The sequence below is a fragment of the Bombus bifarius genome, unplaced genomic scaffold (genome assembly GCF_011952205.1).
Source record: "Bombus bifarius isolate JDL3187 unplaced genomic scaffold, Bbif_JDL3187 scf7180000008193, whole genome shotgun sequence".
Lineage (NCBI taxonomy): Eukaryota > Metazoa > Arthropoda > Insecta > Hymenoptera > Apidae > Bombus > Bombus bifarius.
This window is the reverse complement of record NW_022884501.1, coordinates 1,420,121-1,442,954: the sequence shown is the minus strand read 5'-3', so window position 1 is coordinate 1,442,954 and position 22,834 is coordinate 1,420,121. Positions and strand designations below refer to the sequence as shown.

Here is a 22,834-nt window from a genome sequence, read left to right as displayed (position 1 = left end):
GCTACTGTTACAAAGGAAAACGAAAAGAGAGATACGATCCTTCCCTCCCTTTATTAATATTTATAAGTTCATGCTTCCTAGCGAAAGAATATTGATATAGTAACGGTGGAACTTCGACTTAATCGAGTAGTAGAAATTGTTAAAAGATTATAAATATCGAAAGTAGACCGTAGAATCACTTTGCAACATTGGTGCTTTTTATATATATATATATAAAATATATAAAAAATATATATATAAAAAATATATATATATATATAACGAAAAGAAATAAAACGTTTCTAGATTCCGCACTGAAACATAACCCATACTATTTCCAACGATTAAGCACGGTATACATTTTTTATTCAGTGTAGTAAGTACTCGATAAATCAGAAGGATTTAATTGAGGACTGTATTTATGACGCAATTAATTTCATGAAATTGCATAATTGTTTGTAAATCCACTACAGATGAAAAAATAGTTTTCATTTTAAAAATATACAGAAAATTATTCATAGAAAGTTTTTAATTGCGTTTGTATAAATATAGGGGAATATCGGGAAAAAGTGTGGTGTCGTGCGCGTGCCTGTTCGCCGCTGTGCGTTCACGAAGGATCACGATTTCTATATATTCAGATCGATCGCTGTAAGCCGTACAATTTACAGTGAACATGTACGGCCTGTGAACAATTACAAGCTTGTAGCGAAAAAAGAAACAAACAAAAAAATATATACCAACAGAAAAAGAAAAGAGACGCACTCGAAATCACTTGGAGCATAACCATCTTTAAATGACGGCGAACATAACATACATTGTTACGTAAACGAGTATAACGGAAGAAAAAAAATCGTATCGTTGCATGACCGATATACCTAAATGAAACTATTACTACGTGATACGACGTTATTATGTAAAAGTTTTTATTGCGTGAGTAAAATTATGTTATGGATGAAAATGTGTACCTTGTAAATAATAAATCTCGTCCTCTTCTTCGTGCATCGAACACACTACCGACCAAACAATGTCCTTTCACGCACGTTTCGATCAGAATTCGACAATGATCGCCTTTCTTACATCCTCAACGATCACTCGCAATATCTATAAGAAAACTCTTAACTATCAATTCTATTCGCTCGCTGATCGGTTAGAGCACATCTTTGTGTAAAAGAACTTAATTATTTAAGGAAAAAGATAGAAAAATTAAACGCATGATTTGAACGCGTTATACGTCATTTGCAACTGACATCGTAAAGCTTATCCTTCGTAGTCACGTGATCGTAAAATCTTGTACCTAACGAAGGTATCTACGTTACATAGGAAATAAGTATTTATTCCTACCGATAGATGGCAAACTGATTTGAGGCCGATAAAATCGTCACATCGGAAACGCCTGTTATTAAAATTTGATTTCATTTTCTTTCGTCAATAAAGCATATTTTATCTCTAAATACATATGTTTTTTATTTATTGAACTTCTTTCCAAGAATTTCAAATAGATAAACATTTTTAATGCTTTAGATTTTTCTAGAAGCTGTGTCCCTCCTAATCAATACTTCCGCAAACTATATTTTAGGAATATGTAAATGCTATCACATAAAATTAAATTGTTAAATTGAATAAATGTTGTACGTAAAGTATGTATATATAAGTCTTTGTAACATAAAGATGGTACACAAACTACAGAAATATACATATATATTCATATTTAACACATATGTATGCTATACACCTACACATCTTGAACAAACTGGAACTCGAATCGAATGTGAATTTCAAATCGATTGTTTGAAGAATGTTTAAGTAACCATTCTGTTAATGCGTGTCTTACAGCATTGAAACTACGTGAATACTGTTTTAAGATCGAAAATAAGGAATTAAAGCTTACCTTTAGTAAGCTAAACCTAACCTTTTTCAACTTTTTCTGCAACATTCTCTAAACAAAAGTACGTGAACTGCAGTTATGTTAACTTTTTCACCTACATAATCGTTTACTATCATCTTACAGATGAAAGACACAGATACTACAGCCTCGCTTTTGTTCATTTTATGTTGCTTTCATAAAATAAAATTAAGGTTAAGGACATTCATTTGAACGTTCTTGTACTTTGTATTCATTATCTCGACACATATACAATTTTATTATTTATATGGTGTCGACAATGGAAATATAATATTCAGGACACTAAGGTATACGTTACGTTGCTGCGGTTTAGTATTTTTCGCTCTATTGTCATTTCTAGTAAAATCTAATAAAAATTTTCTAGTATTCGTACTATGTTTACCTTTCATTGTAATATGATATTTTCCTTGATCTACGGAATATTTTAAACATGAGACTTTACTAATCGCACAGAATAAGTTCTATTATAATTGTCTTTACAAAACTAGTGCAAGAATAAAAGCGAGATACATTGTTGTCACGCGAATACCGTTTCTGATACGGTTCTGCGAACAGAAATCATTGATCGTGCTGTGCCTAACAACCTTATGTTCACCTTCTTAACTTATAAAAACAGACCATTGTTTCAACAAGATATATCGTAATACTCTACTTAGGATAATAAAAATATTCATTTATGTTCGCTTTAAAGCATATAATAAAATCATTCACTTTGTCTTCGAATAAAATTATTGATAAATAATTTCAGACATTCTAGAATAATTTGTTTATAATATATTGCAATATTTTGAAAACAACAATAATTAGCAGTTTAAGAGAAAGAAATATCAACTAATTAATAACTAACTAACAATTGTGCCAAAACAATAACAAAATAAGACAAAACTCCAATTCATATTAAAAGTTTGGACGAACCTTGAGTATGTAAAATGACCAGACTTTTATAAAAATAATATTGTATATACAATACAAAATGGTAAAGAAACCACACAACACAGTTATGTAAAATAATTACTATGATTGCAGTATTGAATATCAGTGTCGTAATTTTAGCTTTTTATGATAATTGTTAAGACTATTTTTGCACGAGATAAATATCTATGTGTTTCAACGAGTACTTTATGAAAAATACAATTCAGAGTTTTAAAAAAAAATGATATCAGACATAATAAAAAAATATCATAAACATGAAAAAATGTTACGTACACAACATCAAGCAGCGTTATACTCGTGTTTAATGTATATATGTATACAGGCGTTATTGTGCAAAATTTTGATATTTGTCGCATGAGCCTCCCTCAATTTCCAGCACCGAGGTATCGCGATGTTTCTAGACATGTGTATCCATGTCGTCATTTCCACTACTACGTAACTGCGTTCAAAAGGGATTACTCTTGTTATAATCTTCACCAGAACCATTCTTAATATTATATGCTAAATACATTTAAAATTAATATTATGGATTTTAAAATCGTTTCCTCAAAAATATTCTGCGAAAAATTGTCTGTAAATATTGATTATAACAGCTTACATGATAGAATGTTCTAGAAAACGGGCGAGCTTCCGGCAGGTGCCTTCTAGAATTTTCAAAGCTCGATAAAAGCGGCCGCTGCGCGCTAGTATTGAATACTCTGAAAAGTGACGGCGTGCGTAGCGGATCTCCGAGAGTGATATAAAGCGATATTTCCTTTGCGATTATATTCGTACGATATAATCACAACGTTAGTGTGAAACAAGTTATTCCTGATTAATTTCTGTGTGTCGATATTTGATTATACGTAACCAAATACAGTGAGAAAAGATGCCAGAAGACGTTACCATGGTCGGTGCCGGCGAGGTTGAAACCTTCGCCTTTCAGGCTGAAATTGCACAATTGATGAGCTTGATTATTAACACCTTCTACTCAAACAAAGAAATTTTCATTCGAGAATTGATTTCGAACGCATCTGATGTGAGTAAAATTTATTTTAATATCGTATTACATCACTGAAGTTCTTCGCGTTAAATAACTAGAATCCTTTGGATTAAATAATTTTAACCAAATTTTAGAGTTTAAAATGTTAAAATTACAAATTTTATATCGTTTTGTAAAAATTTCTAAGTAATTTTTTATTTTTTCTATGCAGGCGTTGGACAAAATCCGTTATGAATCTCTCACAGATCCATCCAAATTGGACACATGCAAAGAGCTATTTATCAAAATCGTTCCCAATAAAAATGAACGTACCTTGACTATCCTTGATTCGTAAGTATTAGTTTTCATCGTATAAATTTTTTTCACATATTGAAATTTGAATTCGTTTCATTTATTCTATCAATCATGTATTTTCTTAATTTATTAAAAAGATATGAATTATTTTAACTACTTGATGTAAAATCAGTACAAAAGATATAAACCTGCATAAATCTAATTTATGTTAAAAACAGAAAACGAATAAAGACATTTTCTTTCTTACAGTGGTATTGGTATGACTAAAGCTGATTTAGTCAACAACTTGGGTACCATTGCTAGGTCTGGTACAAAGGCATTTATGGAAGCTCTTCAAGCTGGTGCAGATATTTCTATGATTGGTCAGTTTGGTGTGGGTTTCTACTCTGCTTACCTTGTAGCGGATAAAGTTATTGTCATCTCAAAACATAATGATGATGAACAATATGTTTGGGAGTCTTCCGCGGGTGGTTCCTTCACAGTCCGCCCTGACAGCGGAGAGCCAATTGGAAGAGGTACCAAAATTATCTTGCACATCAAAGAAGATCAAACTGAATACTTGGAGGAATCCAAAATCAAAGAAATTGTTAAGAAACATTCTCAATTTATTGGCTACCCGATTAAACTTGTTGTTGAGAAAGAAAGAGACAAAGAACTAAGCGAAGATGAAGAAGAAGAGGAAGAAGAGAAGAAAGAAGGAGAAGCTGAAGATACCAGCAAGCCTAAAATTGAAGAAGTTGGAGAAGATGAAGATGAGGATAAACCTAAAGATGAGAAGAAGAAGAAAAAGAAGACCATTAAGGAGAAGTACACCGAAGATGAGGAACTGAACAAGACAAAACCAATCTGGACAAGAAACCCAGATGACATCTCACAAGAAGAGTACGGCGAATTTTATAAAAGTTTAACCAATGATTGGGAAGATCATTTGGCTGTCAAACACTTCTCGGTAGAAGGTCAATTGGAATTCCGGGCGTTGCTCTTCATTCCACGACGTGCACCGTTTGACCTTTTTGAAAATAAGAAGAGAAAGAATAACATCAAATTGTATGTACGTAGAGTTTTTATTATGGACAACTGCGAAGACCTTATCCCAGAATACCTTAACTTCATCAAAGGTGTTGTGGACAGTGAAGATCTTCCATTGAATATTTCCCGTGAGATGTTACAACAAAACAAAATCCTCAAAGTCATCAGGAAGAATCTTGTCAAAAAATGTCTAGAACTTTTCGAAGAATTGTCTGAAGATAAGGAGAGCTACAAAAAATGCTATGAACAATTTAGTAAGAATATAAAATTAGGTATCCACGAAGATAGTCAGAATAGGAAGAAACTCTCAGAATTGCTTAGATATCACACATCTGCATCTGGAGATGAAATGTGCTCGTTGAAGGACTATGTTGGAAGAATGAAGGAAAATCAGAAACACATCTATTATATCACTGGTGAAAGCAGGGAGCAAGTAGCCAATAGTTCGTTTGTAGAAAGAGTTAAGAAGCGTGGTTTTGAAGTAGTGTACATGACAGAACCCATTGATGAATATGTTGTCCAACAACTGAAAGAGTTTGATGGCAAACAATTGGTATCTGTAACGAAAGAAGGCTTGGAACTTCCAGAGGATGAGGAAGAGAAGAAGAAGCGCGAAGAAGACAAGGCTAAATTCGAGAATCTCTGCAAAGTTATGAAAGACATCTTAGACAAGAAAGTAGAAAAAGTTGTAGTATCCAACAGGTTAGTCGATTCTCCATGCTGTATCGTTACGTCACAGTATGGATGGACTGCCAATATGGAAAGAATTATGAAAGCTCAAGCTCTCCGAGATGCATCCACTATGGGATATATGGCTGCCAAGAAGCATTTAGAAATCAATCCAGATCATCCAATCATGGAAAATTTGAGGCAAAAGGCTGAGGCAGACAAGCATGACAAATCTGTAAAAGATTTGGTCATGCTTCTGTTCGAGACAGCACTTCTCTCTTCCGGTTTTGCTCTCGAAGACCCGCAAGTACATGCATCCAGAATATACAGGATGATCAAACTTGGTCTTGGTTTTGATGATGATGATACACCAAACGTAGAGGATGAGAAGATGGACACAGAAGTTCCTCCATTGGAAGATGACACAGAAGAAGCATCTAGAATGGAAGAAGTAGATTAAGACTTTTACTGTTTAAAATTACTTAACTAAATCCAAAGACTTCTAGGATGTAGAAAGACTGTTACAAATTAATTTTACTTAAGTGTTGAAACTTTTTTTTTGTCTTTCTATATGTAACAGAATGAAGTGTCATGCCTAATTAAGTATCGCATAGTGCTAATTAATATCTCTATTTATTTGGGAAATATGGCAAAGTAGATGTTCCCTGCATTCCGCCAATAGCGCTCTTCAAATCAAGCCTGGCACTTGATTCTGTCCTCAAATTCTTTTTTATGATGTCATTTTCATGCGTCAGCATTATCATTTTATTTTTTTTGCACTGTACATCATTACGATTTCATTTCGCACTTTCATCATTCCATATTGAAATCGTCATGTAGTCTGATAAAAGATTAAAACCGTTATAAACAATTTTGTGTGTAATAAAACAACCTTACACATTAAAGTAACCAGTGTATTTTCTAAATTCCCATAATTTTATTTTAATTAAAAAATTTTGAGCACAAATTGCAAAATTCCTCAACTTTAAATAAATGGTTATATATATTTATTAAATTCCTGTACTTCTTAATAGAAATCAACTTTTAATGTACCAGTAAAATTGAGAATAATGCGATGAAAATCTTTTTTCGTGTTAACATTTATAAGGATAAATATACATATTTTGAAATATGACGTCACAATGCGTCGACCATGCTTATCGATTATAAGTGCATTCACCGCACATGGTGAATGGATTCATCGACCGCCTATAAATATACATAACTTTTTTAATGCAATAGGTTATAATAAATACAATAGATTAATCTAAACAATATTAAAGAGAAAAAATTGTATTCAAATTCATCTTGAACAATAAAATCGTATAAATAATTATATGTGTACTTGTTCACAGGTTAATTATAAATCTTATAATATTGATACTTTTTTCTACCGATTGAATTATCGGTGTAGGTTGACCGATAGAGCGCGACACTGGAGATTGTCGAAGTGTTGCGTGTTGCCACATCACCACCAAATCAAACGTCTTGGACGATGTTTCTGTGTAGATTGCGCTCGTGCCGACTCCATCACAATACGTGGAAAGCGTGAGTTTCTCGACTCCGATTCAACATGTCAAATTTTTCTTGAATTTCTAACGAATATTCACAAGAAAAGCAAAAACCAACGCGTAGATAGCTTTTTGTTTACCGAATAGCTTTTCCGGCTTGGCGTAGACTGAGAAATTATAAATTTTTTCGTGGTGCATAACGTGGTAAACGAACGACACGATGAGCGCACCCCAGGGGCAAGTGAAATCAAGAAACGGAGTAGTAAAACAGGTAAAGTATTAAAAATCCTACGGCATTCTGTTCGCTAAAGAATTTCTTACTCAAATGTAAATACGATTTATGTGATTACTGTCATGTATAACCTCATATTTTGACATGTATGTGGTCGTGTACGATATTGTTGGTGCAAATAATCAGTACCGACAACATATGGTCGTTGCATGGAAGGAATTTCATTTTATTTGCTATTTCCTTTTAATAGCGGATTATTAATTGTTATTTGAACGTCTGACATGCCGTTAAAACATTATATACTTGTTAAAGAAATACCTTTTACTTGTTTATTATGTATTTTGTTTTATACTACTGTAAACCGAACAATCTACAGTAGAGCCTACTTTTAATCTCTTAGACTTCTATGAAAAATATAATATTATATTATAATATATTACCATTATACATACTGGTACACTGAAAATTAAAAATAGGTCTAATTATATATTTTCAATGTGAAATTTTATATTTGAAGGTTATTTCGGGGGATACCATTGTTATTCGTGGCCAGCCTATGGGTGGCCCTCCTCCAGAAGTTACTATTACTCTTTGTAATATTACTGCTCCAAAATTAGAACGGTGGAAAGGAAATGATAGGTATATTTAATCTTTCATTTTATTTTGTCTACTTTGATTAGTTTGTTAAGTTATTTGCTAATATATATATATTAAAAAGTCTTTTTTGCTTTCAGTATGGATGAAAGTAAAGATGAACCATATGCTTGGGAAGCTAGAGAATTTTTACGTAAGAAACTCATTGGTCAAGATGTATCTTTTGTTACAGAAAAATCAATTAATACAAACAGAACATATGGTACTGTGTGGTTAGGAAAAGGTACATTTTACACAAATTCTTTTATTATTTATGTATTATATAAAATTGATTAAAGAATGGTTTATTTAACTTTCTAATAATAATAGATAGAAATGGAGAGAATGTAATTGAAACATTAGTATCTGAGGGTTTGGTAACTGTAAAAAAAGATACCAGAAATCCCAGTCCTGAACAAACCCGATTAATTGAACTAGAAAATACAGCTAAAGCAGCAAAGAAAGGAAAATGGTCGGAGTCACCAAGTTCTGAACATATACGCGATGTAAAATGGACTGCTGATGATCCTCGCAAATTGGTTGAAAAATTTGGAAAGAAGCCAGTAAAGGCTATTATTGAATTTGTGTTTGACGGATCTACAGTGAAAGCACTTTTATTACCTGATTTTTACAACATAGTATTAATGATATCGGGTGTCCGTTGCCCTGGATGGCCAAATGGAAGACGTGAAACTTCAGTAGGTGATCCGTACGCAGATGAAGCAAGATATTTTGTAGAATCCCGCCTTCTACATAGAGATGTTGAAATAGTACTTGAATCTGTTAATAATAACAATTTCATTGGCAGCATTCTTCATCCAAAGGGTTGGTAGTTCAGAACAAATTATGCAAATCATGTCTTTTATGATTACATATTTGAATAAGCAATCATAAACTTTTTTATATCCAACAGGTAATATTGCCGAAATTTTATTGAGTGAAGGTTTCGCTAAATGTCAGGATTGGTCAATTAACAATAGCAGAGCTGGTGCAGAGAAACTTTATCTTGCAGAAAAAGCTGCAAAAGAAGCACGTTTACGTTTATGGAAAGATTACAAACCATCAGGTCCACAAATAGAATTTACCGGTACTATTGTCGAAATTGTCAATGCAGATGCACTTATAATTAGGACACAAAATGGAGAAAACAAAAAAGTGTTTTTGAGCAGTATTCGACCACCGTCCAGAGAAAAAAAATCTAATGAGGAGCCAAATAATGCAACTAAAAAAGATTTCAAACCTCTTTATGATATTCCATGGATGTTAGAAGCACGTGAATTTTTACGTGAGAAATTTATTAGGAAAAACGTAAAAATCGTGGTTGACTATACTCAACCTGCTAGAGACAATTTCCCAGAAAAATTATGTTGCACTGTTACTTGCGGTAAAACGTATGTTATAACAAAACTTAACTGTTTTTCATTTATCTTCATTAAAATGTTTTATATAACATAAATATTGGTTTAGGAACATTGCTGAGGCTTTAGTTGCACGAGGTCTGGCAAGAGTTATCAAGTACAGGCAAAATGACGATCAACGTTCTTCTCACTACAACTTGTTACAAGTTGCAGAAAGCAAGGCAGAAAAATCTCAACATGGTTTACACGCAAAGAAGGATATTCCTGTACATAGATTAGTAGACCTTTCTAATGATCCACCAAAGGCAAAGGCATTTTTAACATCGCTTAAACGAGCGCAGGGCATTAAAGCTGTGGTTGAATTTGTTACGAGTGGTTCGCGTCTAAAATTATTTTTGCCAAAAGAAGATCAACTCATTACGTTTGTTTTGGCTGGTATAAGAACTCCACGATGTCAAAGATCATTGCCAGGTGGTGGTATTGTTAAAGCAGATGAATATGGTGAGAAAGCATTAGCCTTCACTAGAGAACATTGCTTCCAAAGGGATGTAGAAATAAAAATTGAAAGTACAGAAACTAAAGGAAGTGGATTTATTGGATGGTTAACTGTAAATGATATCAATATGTCTGTTACTCTTGTTGAAGAAGGTCTCGCAGAAGTAGTTACTTTCCCCGATTTCGGAGAGTTAACAAGAACGCTTAAAGCTGCAGAAGAACGTGCCAAAACAAAGAAATTAAATGTATGTAGATTCAAATGTTACTTAAACGTTAATTAATAACTGTAATAATTGTAATAATCTGAAAAAATAATCTTTTGTGTATTACAGATGTGGAAGAACTATGTAGAAGTGCAAGTTGAAAATGAAAAGAATGAAAGCGATAAAGAAATTGTTGAAAGAAAAATTGACTATCAAGAAGTAGTACTTTCTGAAGTTACCGAAGATCTTCATTTTTATTCGCAAAGTGTTGATCAACGTAGTATGTTGGAAAATTTACTTTTGCAATTGCGTCAAGAATTAGCATCCAATCCACCACTTCCGGGTGCTTATAAGCCCATTAGAGGTGAATTAGCAGTTGCCAAATTTACTGGCGATGATGAGTGGTATCGCGTTAAAATAGAGAAGGTTTTTGGTACAAATGTCAGTGTATTTTATGTCGATTATGGTAACAGAGAAGTAATTAATGTCACAAGAGTTGCGGATTTACCGTCAAGATTTGCTAATGATAAACCCTATGCTCATGAACATGTTCTCGCTTGTGTTGCACTTCCAAACGACGTAAGTATTTTTATAAAGAAATACGATTTAATTAATAAATGTTTTATTTTCAAAATTAAAAATGGATTTGTTGTAATTTTCTATTTATAACTATTCATAGAATGATGACAAAAAAGCGGCAGTTGAAATATTTAAGGAAGATGTCATGGATAAAATTTTATTATTGAATACAGAATTTAAGCTAAATAATATTACTGCTGTAACTTTAGTTAATTCTTCTACTAATGATGATATTGCGAAAGGACTTATTTCTGATGGGTTATTACTCGTTCAGAACCAACGCGATAGAAGACTTACTAAATTGGTAAATTAATATTTATGTACTTTTATATTTACATATGTATATCAGTACTTTACAGTAGATGCATGAAATAATTTTTATGTATTAATTCGCTGTAGATTGAAGAATATAAGAAAGCAGAAGAAGATGCAAAGCATAATCGACGTAATATTTGGAGATACGGTGACATACGAGCAGATGACGAAAAAGAATTTGGATTGTAAAGAACTAAATGCTCAAGGAAGGACTGGTTAAAAAGTGATCAATACAGGGAAAAAGACATGTTACGAACTGCATAATAATTATGTAAGAAACCATTACATAGATTAACGAAAAATAATAAATGTCCATATGAGAGTTATATGTTGCATTGATTATGATGCAGTTATACTTCATTGCATAAAAATATGAATTGTACATAACAATTTCATTAATTCTTGTAATTTTTAAACGAAACAGTGACATAATATATTGCATAATATATTGTCATCAATCATTGTTTGTATTTCAATGTAAAGTTCTGTCATTAATGAACTTCAAGAATTTCATGGTTAACTGTTTTAAAATTTTCACAATTTATGTGCAATTTATTTTTAATCATGTGCATTATAATTGTGAAAAATCATTTCTTTTCCTTTCTACAAATTTACATTACATTTAAAGTCATATGAAAATGGTATGAATGAATATAAAATCCATAATTGTATATTTTGTCAAACATACTCATTTAAGTATGTAAGAATTTATATTAAGAAAGTATATTATATTTTGATTAAAAATAGATCATTGGTCAAATAATTTCACTATTATACGTAATATATTACGTGTATATACAAAAATTTTCACCTGGTAATATGAAAAGATAGACCATTATCTTATATCTACTTTGTTTCATAATTATATTTTTACTTTTCTTGAGATTGAAATCAGAATTACTTTCCTTAATTTTTCATAGATTTGTTTTTTTACATTAAAAACATTAAAAACAAAATATTTGTTAAATAATTCGTTCATTCTTCTATTTGCCTGATATAATAACAAACTATTCTCATTATTTTTTTCATTAATAGAATGAATTATTTTGGATATAAAATTAAAAGAATTATTTCTTTTCATGAATATTGATGCAATTTACATATGAATATACGATTTGAAATAATATTTCGTAAATAAAAAGTTAAATTACTTTGAGGATAAGTTTCTGAAAAATGAAAGAAACATTGAAAAAACTTTTCAATAAATTTTGTATGAATATTCAGGTTAAAAGATTATGTAATCATCGTATCCTTAATAATTTCAAATACAGAGTTGTGCCCATATTTTATAATCGAACATTTATAAATTTATTGGTGCGAACAAGCTTGATTTAATGTTTGAACATTTCAATAATTAATATAAATATATCATTGAAATACATGATCAGGCAAGGAAGAGAGCAATATATACTATATACGTATATTTACAGTATAAAATTTAAAAGTGAAAAATTAAGAACCTTTTAAATATGAATGTAATATCAGTTATATAATTTAAAGATTTGACTGATTTGTAATTATTTTATAGTGACTCATGTTACACATATGTGTACTGCAAATAAACTATGAAACTTTTTTATTTATATTGCTATTATTTTTTACATTAATAATAATTTTCTGATTTCAGTATCTTTATTCTTTAAATGCATTTTTTATTTTAATTTAATGCGGTTACACAAATAATTTCTATGTTTAAATAAAATTTTGTATTTAATACTTTATATAAACTGTATTACTTTTAAATGTTCTGCTGTTTTATTATAAAGAGGTATACAAATACTATAAAGAGCAGTTATATAACTACAAATAATTTGTAGGAATATAAATATGAACAATATAGAGGATTAACTATATGGAATGAAAGTGAAATAAACTAAATACACCAGTCTAAAAATCTATTTTTATGTATAGAAATACAAAAGTAGTATATGAGGTGAAACAATTTAAATCATAGTCATATTAATAAGTTATACATTTTTTTTTAACTTTGTTGTATGTTTTAACACTACACTATCCCAAGAGCAAGAATATAAATGGCGATCAAACCATGTAAGACCACGTACGAAGTCAGTATGACGATTATCTTCGTATATTAATGAAAGTTGATTGTTTGCATCAAGCACTTCTACAAAAGCATCATCACAGCATACTGCTAACTCTTCCACGCTGTTATGTAATAATATTATGTAATTTATTATACTGATAAAATCTGTAATTTGTCAGCTTATATTACCTTTCTGAATCTGGATTAAATACGAGTCTATGTACTGGTCTAGAAGATGGAATTGATTTTGATAATAGTTTTAGACCTCCCCTTCTGATATCAACTATTACAACCTGTCCACCATCAGTACCAATGGCTACAATATTTGGTTTATTGGGGTTCCAACATATTGCCCTTAAACCAACATTTTTTTTCAGAATACCTAACAAATAAAAGATTAGATTTAAATAACATTTCTGACAACACTAAATGTTATATATAAGTATCTGTGTTATTATATGTATATGAATACATGCTTTGGGCTGGTCTTGTTAGCCTTATATCCCACATTAATGCTTCACAATCATACGATGTTGACACAAATTCTGTGTTACTTCCAGGTCTAACATCAACACAAGTGATTAAATCTGTATGAGCAAAGCTAAATGAATATGTCGCTATTAACTCTGATATGTCCCATATTTTTATACTGAAAAATAGTTATAATTCTTTATTATAAATATTTAAAATCCCTTTTAATATAAAAAACAGATTAGTTTTACCAATAATCCATTCCTCCTGAAACTACATGACCCTTATCAGCAAATGCAGACAAAGTTAATAGAGAATCATCATGTAAAGTAGCATGTCCTGCACATTGCAATTCTTTTGAATCATCAGACTTTGTAGATAGATCAAAAACTTGCAAGGTTCCACTATCTTGGCCAATTACAAATTTATCGTGTTGTAAGAAAACACCATCGCAAACACCACTGTCTGTTTTTGCATGGAGGAAGGCTTTATCCCTATCAAACTCTTTAATATCATTGTAATACCAGACAGCACCATTCCAATAGCGATCTGTCAGGTTACTTGCTCCAAGAATAGCACTTTTTTCTGCAAAATAAAAAAATGTTCATGTATTAAATAATATTTGTATAACAAACATAAATCTATTTACAAATAAATATACAATCTTTGTAAAGACTTCCACATAAAAAATTTAAATTATATTACCATTATATATATTGATAAACTGCAAGTGTTTATTAGAAACAAGTGGTCTATCTGTTATTGTCATGTTTCTATAAACATCGGTATTTAAATTGGGCGGTGTTAAAGAGTCCATAATAAATTAATTTTCAAAATTAATAATGCTAACAATGCCGAACTTAATTGATATACTGTAACATAAATTATAGCAAATAGTTATTTGTATCCGACTGTGAAAGCTATACTATAAATCATTGCAGATCACACATACAAATTAAATAGCACGTAAAAGACGTAGAATATTTATTAACCTGTATACTTTTATATTATAGGTCCTTGTATGCGATCAACTGCGGTCGTAATACATGTGAAAAGGTGTGGGCACGCAATGAGGGAAATGTGACGAATATAAAGTCAAAAATATTTACGTAGCTTGAGGATAGCTTGAGGATGTATTTCGCGCATGCGTGATACGTACATGTACATACTACTTACATTTTGTCAATGCTCAGATTGTATCGTGTTTACACCTCGCCCGTTAGAAAGTGATTTTTTATTGCAAAATACGAAGAAATGGTATTTTATTGTGTAATTTCTGGTTGCAAAACTAACCGCCCGGGTGGTTTAAAGTTGCCGCTTTTTTCGGTACCGAAAGATATCGTACGTAGACAAAATTGGGAAACTGCACTTGGTATAAAAAATTTGGAGTCTTCGAAGCATCGTGTATGTGAAAAACATTTTCCTCCAGAGAATGTGATACGATGTACAGAACACAGGGATGCGTCTGGGAATTTAATTGCTAAGGTATGTACAAATTAAATTTATTCTCATTCTTAAAGTAAAGTCATATTCAAAATATTTTTTAATTGTTTTTGTTCTAGGTACCACTTCGAACTTTTCGACTTTCTGAAAATGCAATTCCATCTCTTTCTCCGAATGGTAATATGGATGAAAAGGAAAGTATTGAAGAACTTGATAATCCTGTTCATGAAAACACATCTGAGAATGTTCTGAATGATACTATAAATCAGATTTTTGATAGTACAATTCATGACCATGGTTACACACACAATATAGTTACAATGGATATAAAAGAAGTAATGATCGATTCATCTGAAGAAAGAAATATTCAGTGCGCAGATCAAGAAGAAGAAAATATTCAGTGCGCAGATCAAGAAGAAGAAAATATTCAGTGCGCAGATCAAGAAGAAGAAAATATTCAGTGCGCAGATGAAGAAGAAGAAAATATTCAGTGCGCAGATGAAGAAGAAGAAGAAGAAAATATGTTCACGCAGTTATGTGAAAATATTAATTTCTTTCAACTACCAAAAGATTGGACTGTACATATTCCTTCTAATAAAAATAGCGTAGCTTTTTTAGAAATTGAAATCAATTTAACCAATGATAATTATAATGCTTGTCTAGTAAAAAGAAGTATTATAATAAAAGATAATATGGATATTGTATATATAGCATTGGAAAAAACTATATCTTCAGAAAAACTTAATCTTCCAAATAAATTTCACAATTTTGAAGAATTAAGGATAATACTAAATCATTTTTCTAATATGTTATTTTGTTCTGGGATAGCTGACATTGATGGTGTAAACCTAGTAAAAAATACAATTGGATATACTGATTGTCATGATAAATTAAGGCATAAAAAGTGTCATATATTGACTTTATTTGAAAAATGTGAAATGTGTGAAAAAGTGAGGAGAACTGTTAGACAAAAAAGACGCCGTATGTCCAAAAGAAATATGGGTGAGGAAATTACTGATTTTACAAACATAGATGCTTTACATATCTGGAAGAAGAAGTTTGACGCACAAAGAAGTGCGCTTTTCCGTGCAAAAAAAACAATTAGAACACTTCAAGCTCGTATTAATGAAATGAAGGTAGATTTAAGTAATATAGATATGCAAACTGTACTTAAAAAATGCAGAGATCACCAAATTCCAGATATACAGATGACGTTAATTGAACAAATTATAGCATCTGCAAAGTTGAAAAGTGTAAAAGGTCAACGATATAGTGGAGATTGGATGATGCTATGCACTTTGATGTACATTCGTTCTCCTGAAGGATATGGACATTTACAAAAGTTGAATATATTGCCTTTGCCCTGTGCAAGAACTGTTCGTCGATGTTTATCTCTTGTAGAAACAAAATGTGGTCTAGATAATAAGTTTTTTGAATAAAAGTCTATATGTTCGTTATAGAAAAAATTTAATTATTTAAGAATTCCACCTTTAATTCATCTGTTATTTTATCTGGTTATGACAATAATCTCTTGCAACATAAAGTTTCTTGTTTATATTTTGTTACTATTATTAAATTTATAATTTTTTATCTTTTTAACTTAAACTTTTAACTTAAAAGATGACATTTTGTTTTACAGCTTTTATTGTTTGGATTTATTATAATTATTTTAATAATAAAAACTGAATAAAAAAAAGTATCTACAAATTTTATAGTTAATTTTAATTACTCAAAATAAATCACAATTTTTTTGCGCGAATATGAAATGCTTCCTCAAGCTGACGCCATATGGAATTTTTGACTTCACTCGCACGCTTTGGTCTATGTCACTCTATGCTTTCGGTATACGACCTGTCATACGAATGTGTTTGCGGTATCACTTGTTTCAGGATGCATAAAATCATTATCGCTTTCGTATCATTTCCAATGTTATCGATTCAGCATAGAACAAGATTATGACACTAGCAGTGGTCAAAATTAAAACTAAGTATGACTATGAAATTAGAATATGCTTTATATCGTTTGAGATACATGTAGCTGTATTTTGTGCATGTATTTTGAAAATGTTTGGAAATGTATACGAATATGATTAATTCTTAGTGAGTTATACAAAGGTATATACGATTAGTAAGTACTAGCGATACTTCAAATTAATAATATGCAAATTTGTAAATATAAAAAATCTGCATATTCTAATAATTATTATTTACTAGAAATAAAAGATTCATCTCTACATAAATAAAAAAGGCAAAGGTGAGTGTTATCTTAAGATTAGCTTAATTTCAAAGACGAGGATAAATTACTTATACATTAAATCACCTAGTAATATTTTTTAAATACAATAATTGATAATAATAAAGATTTATCATTTTGTTTGATGTAATAAAGATCGGCATCAATTAAACAGAATCGGTTTGATCCCGGTAATTAGGAAATAGTTCCTACCGACGATGCTCTGGAATTCTGTTTATGTAGCGCGTCTTTTCGGTATTCCGAGTTTCGGGATGTGCAGAAGTAGCGAATATGATTACCGCGGTAACGTCTGTCCGTGACGTAACGGCTATACTCTTGATAATTTCCGTCGTGACGCATGCGTATTCGATTCGGAGCAAAAATCAGAATTAGTCCAACGGAATCCCGGAAAGTAGCGAGAGTGTGAGACACGGCGGTGCCGCTGTATAAAATCATAAGGAGCGTTGATTAACCTGTCAAGACGTGGTATCGTATCGTTATTTACGCGGTCAAAGGTGTTGCGGGTAATCGTTCGTAGGATTCGGTCGGCTTCCAGACAGGATGGGGAAGCCTGAGCAAATTTTAGTTATCGAACCGCGAAATGAACTGCGATTCAAGGGTACGCTTTAAACGACGACTCATTCACTTATATTCGGATTTTACTTGCACATTTCCTCCTTACTTTCACTCCTTCGCCGAGTTTTGTTCGATCCATGACTGGCAGGCGCTTTGTTGGTTAGTTAACACGAGCTGCACACGGTGCGCTACGTTGTCAAGATGACGTAAGGTTGACTCCACTAGCCAATTTTATTGTATTTTCATTTATAACCAAATAGGATTACGTACGACGACCCAGCAAAAATCATCGGCCTTTTCAGTTGTACCTAACCCCATTCGTCGTACGTCATTCGCTGTCAAAGCTAAGTGCAGTCACGAAGTCACGATTCAATTCTCAGCCTCCCCTCTCACTTCTCTTTTCCTCTAACTGATATACAGTCAGCATATTCGACGAGTTATAATCCTATGCATTTATTTTTCCCACTACATTTAATTTGTCTCTATGCTTTCCTAGACTTTTTTTCAATAAAATATAGATTTTTCATATTTATGTAAACGGCATATATGGACGTCTATTTGGCAGGCAAATTTGTTTGCGTTCAACGCACATTTAAGAATACGTACACATTGTAAGAAATACCGGAAGAACATTGTTTACAATACAATAAACATTTTTTGTTGAATGATATTTATGAAAGGATTGGTAATTTATATAGTGTAGTTTTGCAAATGGAATATGAATATATAAATAAAATATGGAAATGTTGTTTATAATTACATGTATTATTACAATTATATCATTTTAGTATTTTGAAGTGCATAAAAGAACGCGATATAGATAATAATATGACTGATGCATATATTTTGCAAAAGCAGTTATGATTGCTTTTTGTTTATATAATTTTTGAATAAAAGAAGTAATAAAAATAACGTTAAACATTTCTTATGTTACATTTTAGGTCCTTTCCTAGAAAGAACAGTCACATCGTATATAAAATTAACTAATCCATCGAATCAGAAAGTTTATTTTAAAATAAAAACAACTGCCCCAAAGAGGTATTGTGTACGGCCAAATTGTGGGTATCTTAAACCAAAGGAAATTTCACAAATAGCTGGTTAGTATTAACTTGCAAATCAAATTTACATATTACGATTGACTTATTATATAACCACAACAATTGTTAATACGGATCTTTACTAAAGTTCAAATTATTTTTATTTATAAAGAAAATGTAATTCATTACGTATTATATTTTTCAGTGACCCTTCAACCATTCGATTTTGATCCAGCAGAAAAAAATAAACACAAATTCATGGTGCAAGCTTTAGTAGCTCAAGATAATGATGATGAAGAAAATCCTGACATGGTATGTAATATATAACTATTAATCTGTTTTCAATTAATATTTATTTTTAATATTAGAAAATATTCATTTTTATCGGTTGTTTTTTGCGTTAGTCTTATTCCTGCCTTGTGCGAATTATAACATATAATTTTGTTTCAAAGTGGAAAGGCATAGATCCAGAACAATTGATGGAATCCAAGCTAAAATGTGTATTTGAAAATCCAGTAATTAAAACTTTGGCATTTGAAGCAGTTAAATCAGAAGTTACTACAGATAATGGTAAAAATAAAGGAGTTGGTGATTTCGTTAAGTCATCGCCAAAGGTAATAATTAATATCGCTTTTATTTTCGATGCCCCTTTACTATCGCTTATTATATAAGTAAGCGATATGTTTATTTTATCAGGTCCCTGGAGAAACAGAGGAAAAATTGATAAAAGCAGCACAAGAAGTCAATCAGCTTAGGGAAGAAGAGAGTGCCCTTAGACAGGAAAACCTCCAATTGAAAGTAAACAATTGAAAAATATATTTGGCGTAAATTAAGTAAACAGATCAATAATTTTAATAAGAACATACTAATTAAAAAACATACTAATTTTTATTTGTAGGAGGATTTGTTGCAATTACGAAATGCCCTGTTGGTTAACGAGGCTACGTTAGCCACCAAAAATTTTAGCTCGCAGAACAGTAGCGAATCGTCACCTCCTGTTACCAGCATCCTTATTGCTGTTGTCATGGTCATACTGGGATATGTGCTGGGAAAAATGATCTGAGCAGCCATTACTTTACCGCATAACTTGGCACGTCCCCTCTTCCCCTGTGTTTCTTAGCCTGCCCCCCTGCTACCATATACCACGTACTGATCGCAGAGGTTGAAAACAGTCATCGTATTACACGATTGTTCATAATAAATACTATAAACATGAACGGATAGTGGTTTACAATAATAGAATTATTCGCTGCAGGAGTGTGCTTCTATTTTGGTAAAGCGACCAAATTCGAAATCCTTTTTTAAGAAATAAACACTATACTCGGATGGTATAGATGCGGGAGATCCTGTGGATAAATTTTGTTATTGTTACGTATCAGAAAGTACCATTAGTTTAAGTAGAAAATTATAAATAAAAACTAAATACTATGTATCTTCATGTTTATATATTACTTCTGTTCTCACATTTCTTATAAAAGGATTCTCGCTTTACAAATTCGCTTGCGGCTGTGTCTTTGAAACCATGTTGCCACTAACTAAATTATATATGGGACACGAAAATTTATGAAATATAATTCTTTTAAACGAATACATTCAATTAGAAAAAAAAAGAATTCAATTGTTTCAAGAATTGTGGTGTATCCTTAACGTAAAATGGAAAAAGACAGGATGAATTCGAATACTCTTTTTTTGACATTCTAACAGTACTTAACAATCACACAATGTAAGATTGTACATAATGTATTTTAAGATAATATATTAATGTCTAACGTATATAGTCAGGAGGGGGAGGGGGGCTGGCTGATCAGTAGTGGTTCATGATTCAGAATTTGGATATGCTGGCTCTATCCATCAGCAATGGAATATCATTTAAGAAGTTGATGCATTAAAGTTTTGGACGCTTCAGTGTATTTTTATTTCTTTATGTTTATCTTATAAAAATTCGAAATAAAGATATCTCGGATGTCATATACGATGAAAGTTTTATATTTTAAACCTTTCTGCTGGTAATTGTGTTTTCGAGTAATTTGAAGTGGTGCATGGTATACATTGATATGGTACCGCCTAAAAATGTTGTCATCACGAATCATATAAATTTAGCTATATAGATGTGTGTATAATGTATATATACATATGTACACACACATTTATATAGTGGCAAACAGTTTGTAGATCGTCACATCACAAGTAATATCGAACACATCAGAATTAATTATTACGGGTGTGTGTATATCTATGCACTCACATACAAATATACATACGTATACATATATATAATACTCGTATATCTGTGCCTTAGAAATAGAGACAGCAATATAACATATTTGTGTTTCACTAAAGTTCCATCGTTCTAATATTTCCTGACTCTATAAGGTCTTTCCAACTCTTTTCGATAGTGAACATTTGTTTTTTTAATTGTAAAATAGGGATAAACTATAATTACATTGTCAAGCGTAAATATTTAAACTTTTATTATTTATAGACGGCATTATTTATAATTTCGAAGTTATATGTGTATATATATATAGTTTTTTCATCATTCTTCGAGTTTCTGATTGAGAAGTTACGAGTTCTCGATTTTTCAGATATTAAAAAAAGAAAAAAGAAAGAAAGAAAAAGAAATGAATTATCAGTAACTGGTAGAATGATGGTGCATGTTTAATATAGCGCAAATTAAGTTTAACAGGATACAACGATTTTTTCAGATAAAAATTGTCGCATCATTTCATCGTTTTACACATCTTTACAGATTACGAAGCGTGATCATTATAAAATTCTCTCTGTTATATTCTCGTGTTTATAATATAATTAAATAACGATCGTCCAGTGTATCGTCTAAGGTACAGGTATAAATTGCTTTTTCTGTACGAATATACGAGGCACGTAAGAAAATGGTTTGAGAATTCTCCTCTGGTCAGATGCGTTGCAGCTTTCTCGAACGAGCAACTTCCTAAGTTCCTGTTAAATATGTTATTTAAGACGATAAATACACAAAACCACGCTACTATACACCAGCACAAGTTGGAGTTTCGTCCAAGAGAAGAATTTTTTCCACACGATTATTCCATTTATCGCTTGAATTCTTAATCCATTATGGAGTGTCTCACGATCAATGTTACTACGTTATTATCACTGTTGTAGAGAAAATATAACGATACATAGAATTATGATACTAATAATACGATTCGGGAACGAAACGAACAGATTGTCATTGTGTACATAAAAAAAGAAATAACAAAATAAAATATGGCTGAACTTGTAAAAGTTAGAAAACAGTCACAACTGGATAAATATTATATATACGTATACTTAAACGACAATTTTTGACATACTGCGAAATAATTGTTCCAGACGAATGTAACATTCGATTTTCTTACTATACACGTTCAATAAAATTGCGTTAAACAAGTCCAAGTAACGATGTACTTGTACTTCAAAAATATCGTCGATCAATTACGACGAGGGTTACTCGATATCGCATAATGTTAGACCGGCATAAATATAGTTTCGAATCGATCGGGTACGCGAGATAATTTTATAGATGAATTTTAAACCCTTCATTCCCGAAAAATAGATACGCGAACCAAAGTAGAGTAGGTCAACTTATAATCAGACTACCTTCTCGGGTGCACATGCACTCGCATACTTTCTCCCTGCGCGACCATCGAACGGAAAAAGAGAGGTGAAAGAGGGTAGTGGGGAGAAGAAGGTGGAAGAAGATATCTCAGCCGAGAAACGTAAAGATCGTTAATCGACCAATTTGCAAATTTTACTCTACTTCGTCGTTATTCGGATATCTTTACCTGGCATAACGAGAAAGCAAATTGCAGCGCCATACTTATTTGGCTGAACGACGATATCTATAAATATATAGACGTAATAACGCCATATTTCTATACGTCAAGATAGGAAATTG

General features: G+C 31.5%; 5 protein-coding genes and 1 long non-coding RNA gene across 9 annotated transcripts; 4 read left to right on the top strand and 2 right to left on the bottom strand.

Annotated features, from left to right (window-relative positions):
* Positions 1–943: 943 nt before the first annotated feature.
* LOC117209741 lies at positions 944–3,500 on the bottom strand. Its single transcript, XR_004487977.1, has 3 exons — positions 3,414–3,500; positions 3,089–3,254; positions 944–1,080 (listed from the first exon to the last, which is right to left on the bottom strand). It is a non-coding gene; the product is annotated as an uncharacterized LOC117209741 (long non-coding RNA).
* LOC117209724 (heat shock protein 83-like) lies at positions 3,488–6,694 on the top strand. The gene is made up of 3 exons (XM_033452050.1): positions 3,488–3,833; positions 4,009–4,127; positions 4,341–6,694. Exons 1-3 carry the CDS (start codon positions 3,684–3,686, stop codon positions 6,247–6,249), a joined length of 2,178 nt encoding a protein of 725 aa, XP_033307941.1. The 5' UTR covers positions 3,488–3,683; the 3' UTR covers positions 6,250–6,694.
* Positions 6,695–7,260: 566 nt separating this feature from the next.
* Positions 7,261–11,573, top strand: LOC117209722 (staphylococcal nuclease domain-containing protein 1). Its single transcript, XM_033452047.1, has 9 exons — positions 7,261–7,571; positions 8,050–8,171; positions 8,267–8,409; positions 8,496–8,990; positions 9,079–9,556; positions 9,633–10,263; positions 10,351–10,800; positions 10,901–11,104; positions 11,200–11,573. The coding sequence occupies exons 1-9, from the start codon at positions 7,521–7,523 to the stop codon at positions 11,302–11,304; spliced, it is 2,679 nt and encodes an 892-aa protein (XP_033307938.1). The 5' UTR covers positions 7,261–7,520; the 3' UTR covers positions 11,305–11,573.
* Positions 11,574–12,713: 1,140 nt separating this feature from the next.
* LOC117209732 (methylosome protein 50-like) lies at positions 12,714–18,442 on the bottom strand. Of its 4 annotated transcripts, none has more exons than XM_033452079.1 (6): positions 17,988–18,442; positions 14,336–14,502; positions 13,882–14,215; positions 13,636–13,808; positions 13,349–13,541; positions 12,714–13,281 (listed from the first exon to the last, which is right to left on the bottom strand). In XM_033452079.1, the coding sequence occupies exons 2-6, from the start codon at positions 14,445–14,447 to the stop codon at positions 13,083–13,085; spliced, it is 1,011 nt and encodes a 336-aa protein (XP_033307970.1). In that variant the 5' UTR covers positions 14,448–14,502; positions 17,988–18,442; the 3' UTR covers positions 12,714–13,082. The 4 variants fall into 4 exon arrangements, with proteins under 4 accessions (XP_033307970.1, XP_033307969.1, XP_033307968.1 ...); XM_033452078.1 differs by lacking the exon at positions 17,988–18,442 and adding an exon at positions 14,807–14,947; XM_033452077.1 differs by lacking the exon at positions 17,988–18,442 and adding an exon at positions 14,623–14,789.
* LOC117209729 lies at positions 14,857–16,539 on the top strand. Its single transcript, XM_033452063.1, has 2 exons — positions 14,857–15,115; positions 15,193–16,539. The coding sequence occupies exons 1-2, from the start codon at positions 14,885–14,887 to the stop codon at positions 16,510–16,512; spliced, it is 1,551 nt and encodes a 516-aa protein (XP_033307954.1). The 5' UTR covers positions 14,857–14,884; the 3' UTR covers positions 16,513–16,539.
* LOC117209735 (vesicle-associated membrane protein/synaptobrevin-binding protein) lies at positions 17,620–20,890 on the top strand. Its single transcript, XM_033452086.1, has 6 exons — positions 17,620–17,924; positions 18,823–18,978; positions 19,124–19,230; positions 19,371–19,532; positions 19,615–19,716; positions 19,817–20,890. Exons 1-6 carry the CDS (start codon positions 17,867–17,869, stop codon positions 19,979–19,981), a joined length of 750 nt encoding a protein of 249 aa, XP_033307977.1. The 5' UTR covers positions 17,620–17,866; the 3' UTR covers positions 19,982–20,890.
* Positions 20,891–22,834: the final 1,944 nt, after the last annotated feature.

Bases quoted from the DNA above. Each gene is read 5' to 3' on its own strand.
- LOC117209732 (XM_033452079.1), bottom strand. From the start codon at position 14,447: ATGGACTCTTTAACACCGCCCAATTTAAATACCGATGTTTATAGAAAC. The intron at 13,809-13,881 runs GTAAAACTAATC...ACTATTTTTCAG, and splicing joins TCAGGAGGAATGGATTATTG to TATAAAAATATGGGACATAT. The intron at 13,282-13,348 runs GTAATATAAGCT...ATTACATAACAG, and splicing joins TTTAATCCAGATTCAGAAAG to CGTGGAAGAGTTAGCAGTAT.
- LOC117209735 (XM_033452086.1), top strand. From the start codon at position 17,867: ATGGGGAAGCCTGAGCAAATTTTAGTTATCGAACCGCGAAATGAACTG. The intron at 19,231-19,370 runs GTATGTAATATA...TTTGTTTCAAAG, and splicing joins ATGAAGAAAATCCTGACATG to TGGAAAGGCATAGATCCAGA. The intron at 19,717-19,816 runs GTAAACAATTGA...TTTTATTTGTAG, and splicing joins AGGAAAACCTCCAATTGAAA to GAGGATTTGTTGCAATTACG.
- LOC117209729 (XM_033452063.1), top strand. From the start codon at position 14,885: ATGGTATTTTATTGTGTAATTTCTGGTTGCAAAACTAACCGCCCGGGT. The intron at 15,116-15,192 runs GTATGTACAAAT...TTTTTGTTCTAG, and splicing joins CTGGGAATTTAATTGCTAAG to GTACCACTTCGAACTTTTCG.
- LOC117209724 (XM_033452050.1), top strand. From the start codon at position 3,684: ATGCCAGAAGACGTTACCATGGTCGGTGCCGGCGAGGTTGAAACCTTC. The intron at 3,834-4,008 runs GTGAGTAAAATT...TTTTCTATGCAG, and splicing joins TGATTTCGAACGCATCTGAT to GCGTTGGACAAAATCCGTTA. The intron at 4,128-4,340 runs GTAAGTATTAGT...TCTTTCTTACAG, and splicing joins ACCTTGACTATCCTTGATTC to TGGTATTGGTATGACTAAAG.
- LOC117209722 (XM_033452047.1), top strand. From the start codon at position 7,521: ATGAGCGCACCCCAGGGGCAAGTGAAATCAAGAAACGGAGTAGTAAAA. The intron at 8,991-9,078 runs GTTGGTAGTTCA...TATATCCAACAG, and splicing joins CAGCATTCTTCATCCAAAGG to GTAATATTGCCGAAATTTTA. The intron at 10,264-10,350 runs GTATGTAGATTC...TGTGTATTACAG, and splicing joins CCAAAACAAAGAAATTAAAT to ATGTGGAAGAACTATGTAGA.